We start from the raw sequence: 13158 nt of genomic DNA, 5'->3' as shown, positions 1-13158 counted from the left end.
TTGGGGTGGAGGAGGGGAGTGCTGCATGGAGTAAGCTACACTTTTCCAAAATCTTTCCACCCATTTTGGTTAGGACAGAGAAATGGCCCTTTACCCCCGAGCTTCTTAGGGGATCCTCCATCCAATGTTTGGGTTCCTTTAAGTTGCATATGGGCACTGGGGCTGTGTGGAGTAGGGGTGCATGTGTGGCTTAGAGTAGGAGGGCAATAAGGATGAGATAAGATAAGAGGGTCTTCTTTTCCTAGAGGATGTCTCCCTTTTTCTGGTACAGTTAACATTCAGCGTGGCAGAAGGAGTTGGCACTGGGAAGGAATATTTTGAAGGAGCTGAGTAACAATGCAGCATTAAAGAAAAACATTTAGAGGTGGAAGTTGTGGTATGCAGAAGACTGAAGCCTCTGACATATCAGAAACATGAACAGATGTTTGCCAGACACACAGTAGATAATTAACCAATATTTTGGTAAATAAAGGAGGATTCAGTGATTTTCACTCTAGAGATGCAAGTTTATTAAGTGTCTGGCAGCCTTCCCTCTACTCCATCTGCCTGGTGCAGCTCTGGCCTGTGCCCCAGAGAAGATAGAAGGATCAATTCCAGGGTGCATCAGTTTGGTCTCCTCAATTTTAAATGCCTCATTGCATTTTCTATCCAGGGCAAAAAGCTGGAGATCCTAGTGTAGACACGGGGAGGTTTCCCATCTGCTTTTCCAAAGGAGACAATGCCCTGGGCCATGTTGTCACATACCAGGGGGCCTCCAGAGTCTCCCTGTTGGCATAGGAAAAAAGGACTGACTTTATCTGGAGGTGGGTGGTCTCTGTTTGGGGGCAGTATGGGTTTCAGGGTCAGAGCAGGTCTTGTCATTTCACTAGGTCTCAGGCTTTCAACCAGACTGATGGACCTTTCTTTGCTTTTTCCTCCCCAGGAAGTCTCTGCCCATAAGTGGCTGTGGGACAGTCTTTCATGTGTCCCAGGGAGACAGGACCAGAGCTTGGATTGATGGAAAGGCTGAGGACATAGGGCTCTGGCTAGTTCCCACTGCTCCAGGTCCCCACTAAGCTTGGGTGTGCCCAGGGCTGGGCATGGACAATGCTGGGGATCTCACCGAAAAAGATGATTGATTCTTTTTTGGGTCCCCCACACATATATGTTTGGTTTGGTTGTAGCTTTTGTAGAGAGGGATGCACAGCTCATCCCTTTGGATTTCCAGGTCCACCTCATGCAGTTTGTTAGTCCTGGTGGTCAGGTCGAGGCGCCCCCAGCCGGCCACACTGCACACCATGCCTGGCTTCACCTCCTCTCCCCTCCTGGGCAGGCTGAGGGGTTTCACTGCAGAATTCAGGTGGGCCTTCCTCTGCAGCTAAAGGTAGAGAAAAAGAATTCTAATCTACCAAGGGCCCACAGACTCCAGGGACAGTCATGGGGTTGCCTTCTTCATGGCCCTGGGACAATGAAATGGGTGCTACTAGGAAGAAGGACAGGAAAGAGGTAATGGAAAATGCACACCCCAGGATAAAGGTGTGCAAGAACCAGTGGAGTGATGGGCACTACCTGCAGTAACATGATGTCATTGACTTTAGGATGAAAGTCTGGGTGGGGGATGGCTCTTTTCACTGGGATGACCTGCTGGGTCTTCTCATTCTCTTGGATGTTGTGGGCCCCCAGGGTGACATTGATTGACCTGCACAGAGAGCATAGGTAGATGTAGAGTCACAGCAGATACAGCCCAAGGGCCATGAAGGAAAGAGGACAGCTGGGAACGGGGCAGGACTGGAGTGAGAGGAATTACAGAGGATGGGGGCTGAGCAGCTTTGTGTCATCTGCTGCTTGGTAGCTTGGGGTAGGTGACAGTTCCTGAAGCAGATTTAGGGTGCTCAGCCATGCACTGAGCTTGCCTGTGTCTAAGAAAAACCATGAATTACTGACACTTGTGCCCCTGGCCTCCTTTCTATGTCACCTTTGATCAGTCCCTCCTGTCTTCAACAGGCCACTTACAGTGCACAGTCCCTCTCTCCCCAAAGCTTACTTGTTCTCTGAAGAGCTCCACTGTGTGTCTAGGTGTGAGGCCCCTGAGAAATGGGAGCCCTGTGAGGTATCTGCAGAAGGGTAGGGGCCCAGGTTCCGCTCCTCACCTTCCCCAGCAGTGAGCTGCTGTCAGCACAAAATCCTCCCGCACAAGGAAACTCCCACATGTTTTTGATTTTTCAGTCCTGATCTGAAGAAGTGCCATGTAGGGACGAGAGTGTGGCTTGGTCTCGTGCCTGCCAATGATTTTCCCTGAAAGAAAAATTCTACCCTGCCTGCCGTGCTCATAGAGCCAAAGGCTGGAGAGTGGCAGAGTGGGACAGACAGGAGCAGGATGGGGAAGAGCTGGGTCGCAGAGGTGAGGTCTTTAGCCGTCAGCTGCAACCAAGTAGGGGGTTCCGAGGTCCTTGGGTGACACTCCTGGTTGCCATGTGACCCCAACACTCAGACTCTCCCTTTGACAAAGGAAGAGCAGTCCTGATTGCTTCATTCCTACAGTGGTCCTGTCTGTGGGCAGACAGGGTCTGTGTTTGGAACAAGCAGTGGAGTGCCAGCAGATCCTGGAAAATCCTTCCCCTGTGCTCCCTGGGTTTTTCTCCCCGCTGCCCCCAGACTCAATGTGCTGCTGCTGGCCTGTGATATTCCGAACACTGTGACTGAGAAAATACCAGAGAGGACTTAAGATTGAAGCAGCCACATACTAGTTTTGGGAGACCAGGATGCCACCAACTCTGGGATCCACTGGGTCCTCAGCTTCTTCACGAATCTTGGAAAAAGGGGTGAAGGTCGAGGGTAGATTTTAAGACATGGAGTTAGAATGTTAGTGGACCTTATTTTGATTATGGAAGCCAGCCCCTTTTTCCAAGATGCCATGCCATTTTCTGAACAAGTATTTCTCATTTCCACCTCCAACTTTCTTCCAGATGCCTTTGTTAAAACAAACAAACAAACAAAAACCCTCACTTTCCAGATGACAAGGGAATGGGAGAGCACCCACAGGCTCTCCTGGAGAGCAGTCTTCCTCCCTGCCATTCCTACTCAGCTTTCGTTCAGCATCAGATTTGCTAGTCTTTGAGGGGGGTTGACTCTAGACTTGAAGAGGTTTCAGTGGATGGTCAGGGCCGGATGTGTCTCAGTGTGGCATCTGAGCATGCTGTGCCAATGTGGCATAGAACTGGATTTCTGTTGGGGAATAGTCACTCACCTGCCTCTGCTTTGAGAGCCAGAAGAAAAAGCATTACCACTGGATGCATCTCCTCAGGAAGACTGCCCAGGTCAGAGCTGCTGGTGTTTTCTCCTGGTCTTCTGATACTCGGGTTCTCTGGTCTTGTGGCTCTGATCATGTAAGGCATTCTCTCTGACTGCCTTGTGTAGCTGCTTGGTCAAATCCTTTGGCCTGATTGGAGTGAGATTATATCAGTAACCACAAAGCAACTGTAGCTCTTGAGTCAATGTGACTATACCAGCTGGAAACAGGAACTGCAGACTCCAAATCGGGCCGTTGGTGCTGCTGCATCAGCCAGTAATCAGTCCCTGAACCCCAGAAACCCAAGTGTCATTATAATGCATGCAAACCTCTCACTCCCTTGGATTTGTTTAGACTGTTTGGATGATTGTTTATTAAGGCCCCCATTTGTGAGACTTAGGGTACTTGAGATGGCATTTCTTGCGTTTGGTGAAGGAGACAAAACCATCAGTGATCAGAGAAATTTGTTGATGGCCATGAGTAGAAGGCTGGACAGAATGGTGTGGCAGCAATGCTGAAAAGGGCTTGTTCTAGTTAGTAAGAAGTGAGTGGTTTAAAATACTAACAACAACATTAATTTCCTCATGAATATGCATTTCAGTCAGTGTTTAGTGTGGGTAGCTCCCCTTAGCTCCCCTTGATGTCTGGGGTCACCTGAAGATGCACTTACACATGCCCAGCAGTTGGTGCTGGCTGGCTGCTGAGCATCAGTTCCTCTCTCTGCATAGGACTGTTCAGTCTTTGCAAACATTGTTCGCTTCTACAGAGTGAGCATCTCTCCCAAACTGATCCCAGCAGAAGTGTTGTTTTTCTTTCCTAGACTTTGAAGTCATATGGATCCATGTGACATTATTCCACTGCTTGGGACAATCAAAAGTCCTCATCCAGATTTTAAAAGAAAGAGTGTTGCAGTCATGTAAGAAGAGCCTGTGGGATGGGAGATACTCTGCTCAGTCATAGCAGAGCACAACCTGCCACCCAGCTTTAGGTCCATGTAGAGGTGGTCAGAAGAATTGAAACCATGGTCCCGGTCAGCCTAGGTGACAGCCTTTGGAGAGGTTCGGGTTTGCTCTGTCCAAAGCACGTGTACTGAGAATGGAAGAAGGTGGGCTGTTCCCACAGTTCCTCTCTTGTGAAGTGGGAGTGAATGCCAGGAAGTCAATAGTGTTCTCACACTGCTGTCCAGAGAACTACTGCATTTTGGAGATTTTGTACCAAGTTAATATGTACATTAAATGTGATTCCAATAAAAAATATCATTTTTTTCCAGTGTTACATAAATTGTATATAATTTCTAAAACTTATGTGGACAAAAGCATGCAAGAATATCTCAGAAAATTATGACAGCAAGAAACAAGAAAAGGTATAGGGTAAGTCTTATCAGATATTAAAAACATACCTATGATGCTGACTCATGAATAAACAGGGAGGCCAGTGAAACAAATAGAAGATCAAGAAACAGTTCCAAGTACATAATAAGCATATGTAGTTCATAATAATGTGGCATTTCAAATTAGTGGAAAAAGATAAACTTTCTAATAAATGATTTGGAACTACCAGATAGTAATTTTTTCTTTTCCAATCACAGTTGAGATTGTCATGTTTTAAAGACATTAATTTGGAGTCATAGTTCATATAAACTATGAGAATAAACTGCAAATAGATGAGACACTTAAACATATAAAATAAAACCATACATGTACTAGGAATGGGCATGGATGAATTTCTTTATAAACTTAGAAGGGGTAAAGACTTTCCACCAATGAATCTAAATTCAAAGACATTCAAAGGAAAGACTGATAAATAGATTTTGATATGTAAAAAGTAATTTTTATAATTTTGTATGTCAAAAAGCAACATAACCAAATTCAAAATAAAGGACTTCCAGCCAAGATGCAAGCATAGGTAAACACACTTCACCTCCTCGCACAACTGCAGAAAAATTTACAACCAGACCACAAAACAAATACCACTCAGAATTGTTAGAAAATTAATTTGTGTGGAAATCCAACCGCAAGGATTTTAAAAAACCACATACTTGCAGAGATGTAGGAGGAGCAGAGATGTGGAGATGGGCAGAGAGACATGGAGACACCGTGTGGCGTGGAGAGGTGGTGGAATGCACAGTTTCGCATTCATGTCTGGTGGACAAAAAAGGGAGTGATACATCGAGAGTTAAGTATCCCAGACACAGGCTAGACCACACAGCCCAAGATGCCAGCATCAGGAAGATAAGTCCTCATAACTCCTGGCTGTCAAAACTAGTGGGGGTTGGTGGGGAGGTGGAAGAAACAGACAGATTCCAGGAGACGCCTCTTAAAGGGCCCATACAGACTTAGGATTTACACAGACCTACCACTTTTGGCATTCAACACCAAGGCAACATCCGGAAGAGCCCCAGTGTCATATGAAGAAAAAGTGAAATGACTAGAAACAGGGAGAGGGCCAGGACACAGATCCTTCCTGGGACATTGTCCCCTCTCTGAGCTCTTCCCAGACACAGAGCCAAAAACTAGTGAAACGTGTTGCCTACCCTAGTTATTACCTAAGGCTCCACCCCACACAATTTACAGGTGCTTTTTCTACAATAAACCACCCTACTGAGACAGGGAGTCAAAGCTGCTCTACCTAATACACAGAAACAAACACAAGCAGGCTGCCAAGTTGAGGAGACAAAGAAATATGGCCCAGATTTCCAGTCAAGATGAAGGTGTAGGTAGACATGCTTTGCCTCTTTCCACAACCATAAGAAGGATTACAGCTACCTTAAAATAAAAAACAACCATAACTATCAGAGAACCAAACTGCATGGAAGTTCAACAAATGAAGACATAAAGAAGTAATGCTGATCCAAATGGGTAGTATGGCCCAAAAGAGGAAGCAGATCAAGGTTCCAGAGGGAGAACTAAGTAACAAGGGGACAGCCAACCTAACAGATGCAGAATTCAAACCACTGATGATAACGATGCTCACAAAATGATTGAGTATGGCAAACACATAAGGAAGGGCATGAAGGCTATTCTAAGTGAAATGAAGAAAAATCTACATGAAATCAATGGTGAAGGGAAGGAAGCCAGGGTTCAAATCAAATATTTGGAACAAAAAGGAGAAATAAACAGTCAACCAGTACAGAATGAAGACACAAGAATAGAAAAAAAATGAGGAGAGGCTTAGGAACCTCTGGGACAATTTTAAATGTACCAACATCCGAATAATAGAGGTGCCAGAAGAAGCAGAGCAGAAAATTAAAAGCTTAGTTGAAAAATAATGAAGGAACACTCCCTAATAAGTGAAGGAAACAGACATGCAAGTCCAGGAATCACAGAGAACCCCAAACAAGCTAGACCCAAGGAGGACCACACCAAGACACATCATATTTAAAATGCTAAAGTTTCAGGATAAAGGGAGAATCTTAAAGGCAGCAAGAGAAAAGCAGAGAGTTACCTACAAAGGAGTGCCTATAAGACTATCAGCTGATTTCTTAAAAGAAACTTTGCAGGCAAGAAGGGACTGGCAAGAAGTATTCAATGTGATGAAAAGCAAGGACCTATAACCAAGATTATTCTACCCAGCAAAGCTATCATTTAGAATGGAAGGGCAGATAAAGTGCTTCCCAGACAAGGTAAAGCTAAGAGAGTTCATGATCACCAAGCCATTATTATATGAAATATTAAAGGGACTATTTTAAGAAAAAGAAGATCAAAACTATGAACATAAAATGGCAACAAATTCATAGTTATCAACAACTGAATCTAAAAACAAACTAAGCAAACAACCAGAACAGAAACAGAATCAGAGATATGGAGATCATTTGAAGAGTAGAAGCATTAGAAGATATTTTTAAAATATTTATCACAAAGATCTTTAAGCAAGGAAGGATTATTTCCTGAAATGTGGAAACTAAGATGATACTTTTGCAAAGGAGAGTTGAAGGAATCAGCATATTTAAAGTACTTAACCTGCCTCATCCCAATGTGCTCACATGCAGACTTGAGCTCACCAAAGAACATGTTTTGCATACTTGTCACAGAATGGCTGCCACAGGCTTTCTGTCCGGGAAGCTGTCTGAACAGAAGCTCACATGTTCAGGGATACCAGGAAGTCATCACAGGGTGGGTGTTGGAAAACACCTAAGGCCTCTAGCTAGTCTGGCTGTTGGGGCTTGGGCTCAGACCAGGTTCTGTCCTAACATGGGACCTTCACTTGGGCACCACACCGTCCTGGGACTTTGTCTCTTCTTCATGTCTCAAAGGAAGACGAGGACCTACAGTGTGGTTTTCAAACTTGTTTTAAACCATTGAATCATTTCTTGAAACCTTAGAATGATTTCCTCAAACCGCAGAATCATTTCCTCATATATGTTGTACCTAAATGAGTATGTGGCTGGGCGACTTTTTAAAATACTATTTTTGTTTTGCTTTTCACATTTTTCCTTTTACTTTTTTTCCCCAATAGGTCCTTAGTAAGTGTTAGATGCAGGGATTTTTTTTTCCAGCTCCAAATCAGCAGCTGTGTGACAAGACTGCTCTTTCCCTGTAAATGTGCTCAAGGTCATTGAGAGACTGTGTTGCTGCAGGCCTTGTGTGCAACTAGATGTGAAAGGATGCTCCAGGGAACAGCTTGGTAACTTCATATCAGAAAGGAAAGAAGTACATTCATTTCCTAATTCCATACGCTGCTGTTCCAGAGTCACAAGTGATAAAATTAAGAGGGTGTAACCAGCAATAAAAATAAACCACAAATACTTTACTCCTGTGGACTTCCAACAGAGATCTAGGCCATCTGGACTCATGTGAAGGGGGGAGAGGGAACTAGATTTGAAGGAAAGTCAACACGGTCAGTGTCAACTTGCGTTCAGGTAATAGAACCTGTGTTATGTTTGCTGTGTATCTCCAATGCCTGGCACTTAGTTGGTGCTCCATCAGCATCTGTCTGTTGGTTGATGGACAAATTTTAATTTCTAGTGCTATTGCAGAGAGGAGCCCTTTATAACTCAAAAGGCTGATATAGCCCACAATGGCCAGCAGGGAGTCTGAGTCTAGAGGCCAGCAGTGACTCAGAGGAACAGGGCTGAAAGGGACTAAGGCTCCTGAGTGACCAGGAGGTCAGTAGACACTGATCTCATGGTGGAGACACTGGCTGGATGTGAGGGGTTGAGTTAGCTCTGCCCAAGTGAGAGGTGGGGCTAAGTCTTCTGGAGAGACACCCTGACAACCCTGAACTCCAGAGCCCTGTGTGGTGCTTGCACAGGCCCAATCCCATGGTACCCTTTGCCAGGGCATAAGCTGGGGTGGCAGCTCAGTGACCAGGCTCTGTTGAAACCTCAGAACACTGTGTGTCTTATGTGGGAAGGATATGAGGAAGTGGCAAGCTCAGATCAGTGTGTGGTCTGGAGGGGACAGGAGTTGGTGGACTCTGAGCACTCTCAGTGGTTAGCAGGAATGAAGAAGAAGGGGCAGCCAGGAGACTGGGGGCCATGCTGGGCCCTTGGGTCAGAGGGAGGCAGAAGGTGACAAAGAAAGAAATTTAGCCTAGGAGAGAATGAGGAGCTTCTCAGGCTTTGTGTCCAACCAACCCCCCCTAAAAAAGCTGCCACTTTCCTGGCTGTGGGAGAAAACGTCCTGCTCAGGAAGCTCCCCTCCACCTACCAGTGTGGTGGGGCTGTGGGTTGAGCTGCAGCCCCAGGTTGTGTCCAGCACCCAGTGTTAGTCCCTTCTTCTCTGCCATGTAACAAGGGCAAAGAGGTAAGACCTTCACGCTGAGCCCAGGACCTGAGATTCATATTTTTTCCTGATGGTGCTCGTTGTCTCTGCCCTGGCAGAAGGGCAGGCACTGGAGGTGTGTCCAGGAAGGAGCTGGGTAACAGCTTTGCAAGGAGTTTAGGGAGGTGGTGGGTGAAGGGGGAAGAAGAGGAAGCAGAACACAGCAGAACTGTGCCATTGGTCTTCTGAGCACAGAGCCGGTGCCTATGAATGAGGGTTGAATAATAAACAAAAACAGAGCTCTGCCCACTTAGCTGAGAGACATTTATTTACTTGGTTGCTGGCACCACCTCTCCTCCCAACCTGCAGTGGCATTCTGGATTAGCTCCACAGAGGATAATCTAGTTCCTGCAATTTGAGGCTTTTCATGGTTTTCTTTATCCAGGGCAGGAAACTTGAGACTTTGGTGAAGACCCGTGGAGGGGTCCCATTCTTTAATCCATAAGAGACAATGCCCTGAATGCCACCGTGACACAGGAGAGGGCCTCCGGAGTCCCCCTGTGGACACAGAAGAAAGGAATGAGCCAGTTTCCTGGTCCTGCCCTCTCAAGTCCCCTCTCAGAGAAGACTGCCTTGCATGGCACCATGTGGGAGATAAGAGGCCATGAAGGCCCCTGGGGCTGCTCGGCCTGGACATGTCACTGCTTCGATTCTCCCCAGGGACAGCTCCCTCCACTCCCCCAGGTCCTGTGTCCTCTTCCTATGAAGGTGCTCTGAGAGTGTGGCTCCAGTCCACAGTGCAAGGACATGAAATCAGGTAGGTGGGGCAGACACTTAGCACAGAGGATGAGCTCATTAATCAAGGTGGGTGCTAGCTCCAAGGAGCCACCAGGTTTAACTGCTGCACACCCAGGGGACAATTCTCTAACCACTGTGCTTCTGTGAGGGCCAGAGTGCTGCAAATTCATCCTTCTGGAGGAGCGCCATGTTTAGATTGACTGCAGGCCCTTGGTAGGGTCTCTGAGGCCCTATTTCACCCCAGCTCTGACTGCTCCCCTCTTTTCTCCCTGGAGAGAAAGATCAGAGCCTAGAGAGTGAAGAAGTCTTCCACTGCCTGGGTCTCCAGGTCCCAGTCCGTCCCCAAATATCCCTGTCCCCAGAGCCAAACTAGTCAGATGCTTAATACCACCTGAAAAGAAGCCTTTTTTTCCATTGGGTTCCCCACGCACAGTTGAATGGTACTGTTGTAATAACCGTGGAAGCGATTTTCACACACACTATCCTCCTGCACGGTCAGCTCCACCTCCTGCAGTGTGTCTGAGAATCTGCCTTGTGGGGTGACCATCCCCCAGCCAGCCACAGTGCACTTCAGCCCTGGCCTCAGCCGGTTCTTGCCCCTGGGCAGGCGGAGCGGCTTCACAGCACTTGTTGGCTTGATGTTTTTCTCTAGCTGATAGGGAAGAGGCAAGAGAGACAGGTCAGCCAGTGGCCTCTGGGCCTGAGTCATTGGAACAGGTCACGCAGTCAGGATGGGAAGAGGGGAGCAGACAGGTCTCCATTAGAGGGGAAAAATTTTGGACTCAGGAGAGCAAGAGCAGTGGGAGGTTTTCTCACCTGCAGTAACATGATGTCATTGGAGATTTTATTTTTATTATAGTATGGGTGGGGGATGGCTCTTTTCACCGGGATGACCTTCTGGGTCTTCTCATTCTTTTGGATGTTGTGGGCCCCCAGAGTGACATTGATTGAGCTGCACAGAGAGCAGAGTGAGCATTCATGTGGGGGTGGTAGAGTCACAGGAGATAGAGCCCAGGAGCCCGTAAGGTCACCTTACAGCTGAGGTAGGGCAGAGCTGCAGCTAGGGGAAATGGAGGCCACAGGAAGAGAGGGGCTGAGTGACTCTGCTCCTCAGTGACACTTAGGGTAAGACTTATGGGAACTTTTTCTTGCCCTCAGGCAATATCACAAATTTGCTCGAGTTTTCATTTGACCCCAGTGCATGTGTTCATTGTCCACTGCTGCTTCATTTGGCCAGTGTGGCCCCGCTCTTCTCATGTGTTTCACTTACACCTGTGAGTCTCTGAGCCCAAAGCCTACCTGTCCTACTTCTCAGCCTCTCATCGCTCCAGTCATGATCTCAGAGGGCTCCTCTGATGAGCTCTCCTGGGCTTGAATTACCAGGAGCCTGGGGAGCTCCCCTGGGCTGCAGCCCCTGGGATAAAGGACAGGGGCCCTGTAGGGGGTCTCAGGAGCTATAGGTTGGCTGCTGCCCCTTACCTTCCATTGCAATGAGCAGCTGTCAGAACAAAGTTCTTTTGCACAAGGACACCGCCACATCTTGACTCCCTTGACTTCTCATTTTGAAAGCGAACGTAGGCCATGTATGGGCGGGAGTGGGGCTTCGCTTCATGTCCCCCGATGATCTCCCCTGAAGGGAAAGTCTGTTAAGCTTTTGTGCACTCACTGGGTTTATCAGGCAGGCATCTGCTTGATGACTCAGGACTGCTGGGCACAGGGGAGCCTGGGCTGGCCTGGAGGTGAAAGGGTGTGGGGAGGAGCCTCAACTTTCTCATCTGGAAAAGGGAAGAGCAACAGGCTCGGTGTGTGACTTTGTCTCCACACTTAGTTGGAGGTGAACATGCCTGCCAGAGGGACAGAGAAGGCCTAGAGGTTCCTGAAAATTCCTCTCCTGGCTTTGCTTGATTTCAAGTGAGTTTCTGAGGCCCCTGTGGTCCTGTGATATCCGGGACAGCACCACTCTGCAGTGGCTGGGTCTTAAGTTTAGGGATCTAGATGTTGCAGAGCGTGTCTAGCGCCTGACATGTAGTTTGCACCAGGTAGGGGTTTGTTGGCTGCCTGCAGGAATGGCCTTCAGCAGGCATCTGGAGGAGGGTTGGTAAGGTCTGTGCTATGGGACTCTGGAGAGCAGAGGGGTTGCCAACCACAGTGGCTCATCCTTTAAACAAGGGAACTGCTAAAGGCCTGGGAAGAAAAGCAGAGCTGGAGAAAGGGACTGAGGGGCCTTGGGTTGGAGCAAAGGCAACGGCATTGTCCTGGGACGGTGACCCCACCAACTGTGGGGTCTGCTGAGCTCTGGGCTTCTCTCCTAAGCAGACCCAAAGGAGAACACCTGTCTCATCACAGACATGGAGGCCTCTGCAGTTTCCCACCGTCTTCCACGCACTTCTGGGAAAGCTCCGCTCTCTAGATGAAAAGTTAGGGCCTGGGGTGGGGATTGTGCCCACCGGCTTTTCTTGAGAATAGCTTTCTGCCTTGTCATTTCTGCTTGTAGCTATCTGGCATCATATTGGGGGAAAGGGGTCTGAGATGGGATAGGAGTTGGGCTTCAGAACAGAGTGCAGAGGGCACAGGAGGTCTGTGACCACTGTGGGCTGGATTGGGCCTATGAGGAGGGGATGGTCACTTACCTGCCTCTGCCTCAGGGAGCAGTAAAAGTGCCAGCAGGTGTAGGAGCAGGAGTGGCCACATCTTCCCTGGAAGGATGCCCTGGTTGAAGCTTCTGGGGTTTTTCTGTGCCGTCTTTTAGCCCCCAGAAGAGTAAGGAGGTAGGTGGGCTCAGTGACCTCAGTTCCCGCCTACTTTTGTAGTGCTTCATCCTAGAAGGTTTCCTTTGAAAGCTTCTCTGCCCCCACGCCTCTTGCCTGATGACACTGTCTGGGTGGTTTTGTGAGAAGGAGGCAGTGACCACATCGGTACCCACAGCTGATGACTCAGAGCAGACTCCTTGCTCTAGCCTAGAGTAGGAACCCAAGGGTACAAAGTGAGGATGGTAGGGTGTGGTATTGATGAAAGAGGTGCTGGAGCCCAGCAATTTGAGTCCCTAGTGACAGAAACATCAATGCCTCATTTCCATGCTACTGAGTACATCAGGATAATGTGTTCACACGTGTGTGTTTAGGCCCTTCTCTGTGCTGTGGCCAAACATACTGGAGATGCGTCTTCTTCCTTTAGAGTAGTGATTTTCAACCTTTCATTTCATGGAACACATAAACTAATCACTAAGCTCTGTGGCACACCAAACATATATATATATATATATATATATATATATATATATATATATATATATATATATATATATATACACAATCTGACAGAAATAGGTATAATTTTGATTGATTTACAAACAATAAAAATGATAGTAATTATCTATTCTTTTTGCTCCAA

At 47.4% G+C, this 13158-nt stretch overlaps 2 protein-coding genes across 2 annotated transcripts; both read right to left on the bottom strand.

Annotated features, from left to right (window-relative positions):
* Nucleotides 1-495: 495 nt before the first annotated feature.
* Nucleotides 496-3405, bottom strand: LOC150015982 (duodenase-1-like). Its single transcript, XM_090271870.1, has 5 exons — nt 3227-3405; nt 2130-2274; nt 1549-1678; nt 1103-1357; nt 496-765 (listed from the first exon to the last, which is right to left on the bottom strand). The coding sequence occupies exons 1-5, from the start codon at nt 3372-3374 to the stop codon at nt 604-606; spliced, it is 840 nt and encodes a 279-aa protein (XP_090127996.1). The 5' UTR covers nt 3375-3405; the 3' UTR covers nt 496-603.
* A 5871-nt stretch (nt 3406-9276) lies between these two features.
* On the bottom strand, nt 9277-12589 carry LOC150015981 (granzyme B-like). The gene is made up of 5 exons (XM_090271869.1): nt 12399-12589; nt 11248-11398; nt 10585-10720; nt 10160-10420; nt 9277-9528 (listed from the first exon to the last, which is right to left on the bottom strand). Exons 1-5 carry the CDS (start codon nt 12457-12459, stop codon nt 9352-9354), a joined length of 786 nt encoding a protein of 261 aa, XP_090127995.1. The 5' UTR covers nt 12460-12589; the 3' UTR covers nt 9277-9351.
* Nucleotides 12590-13158: the final 569 nt, after the last annotated feature.

The sequence above is a fragment of the Furipterus horrens genome, unplaced genomic scaffold, assembly GCF_987537825.1.
Source record: "Furipterus horrens unplaced genomic scaffold, mFurHor1.1.pri manual_scaffold_3, whole genome shotgun sequence".
Classification (NCBI taxonomy): domain Eukaryota; kingdom Metazoa; phylum Chordata; class Mammalia; order Chiroptera; family Furipteridae; genus Furipterus; species Furipterus horrens.
This window is presented reverse-complemented; position numbering and strand designations above follow the sequence as displayed.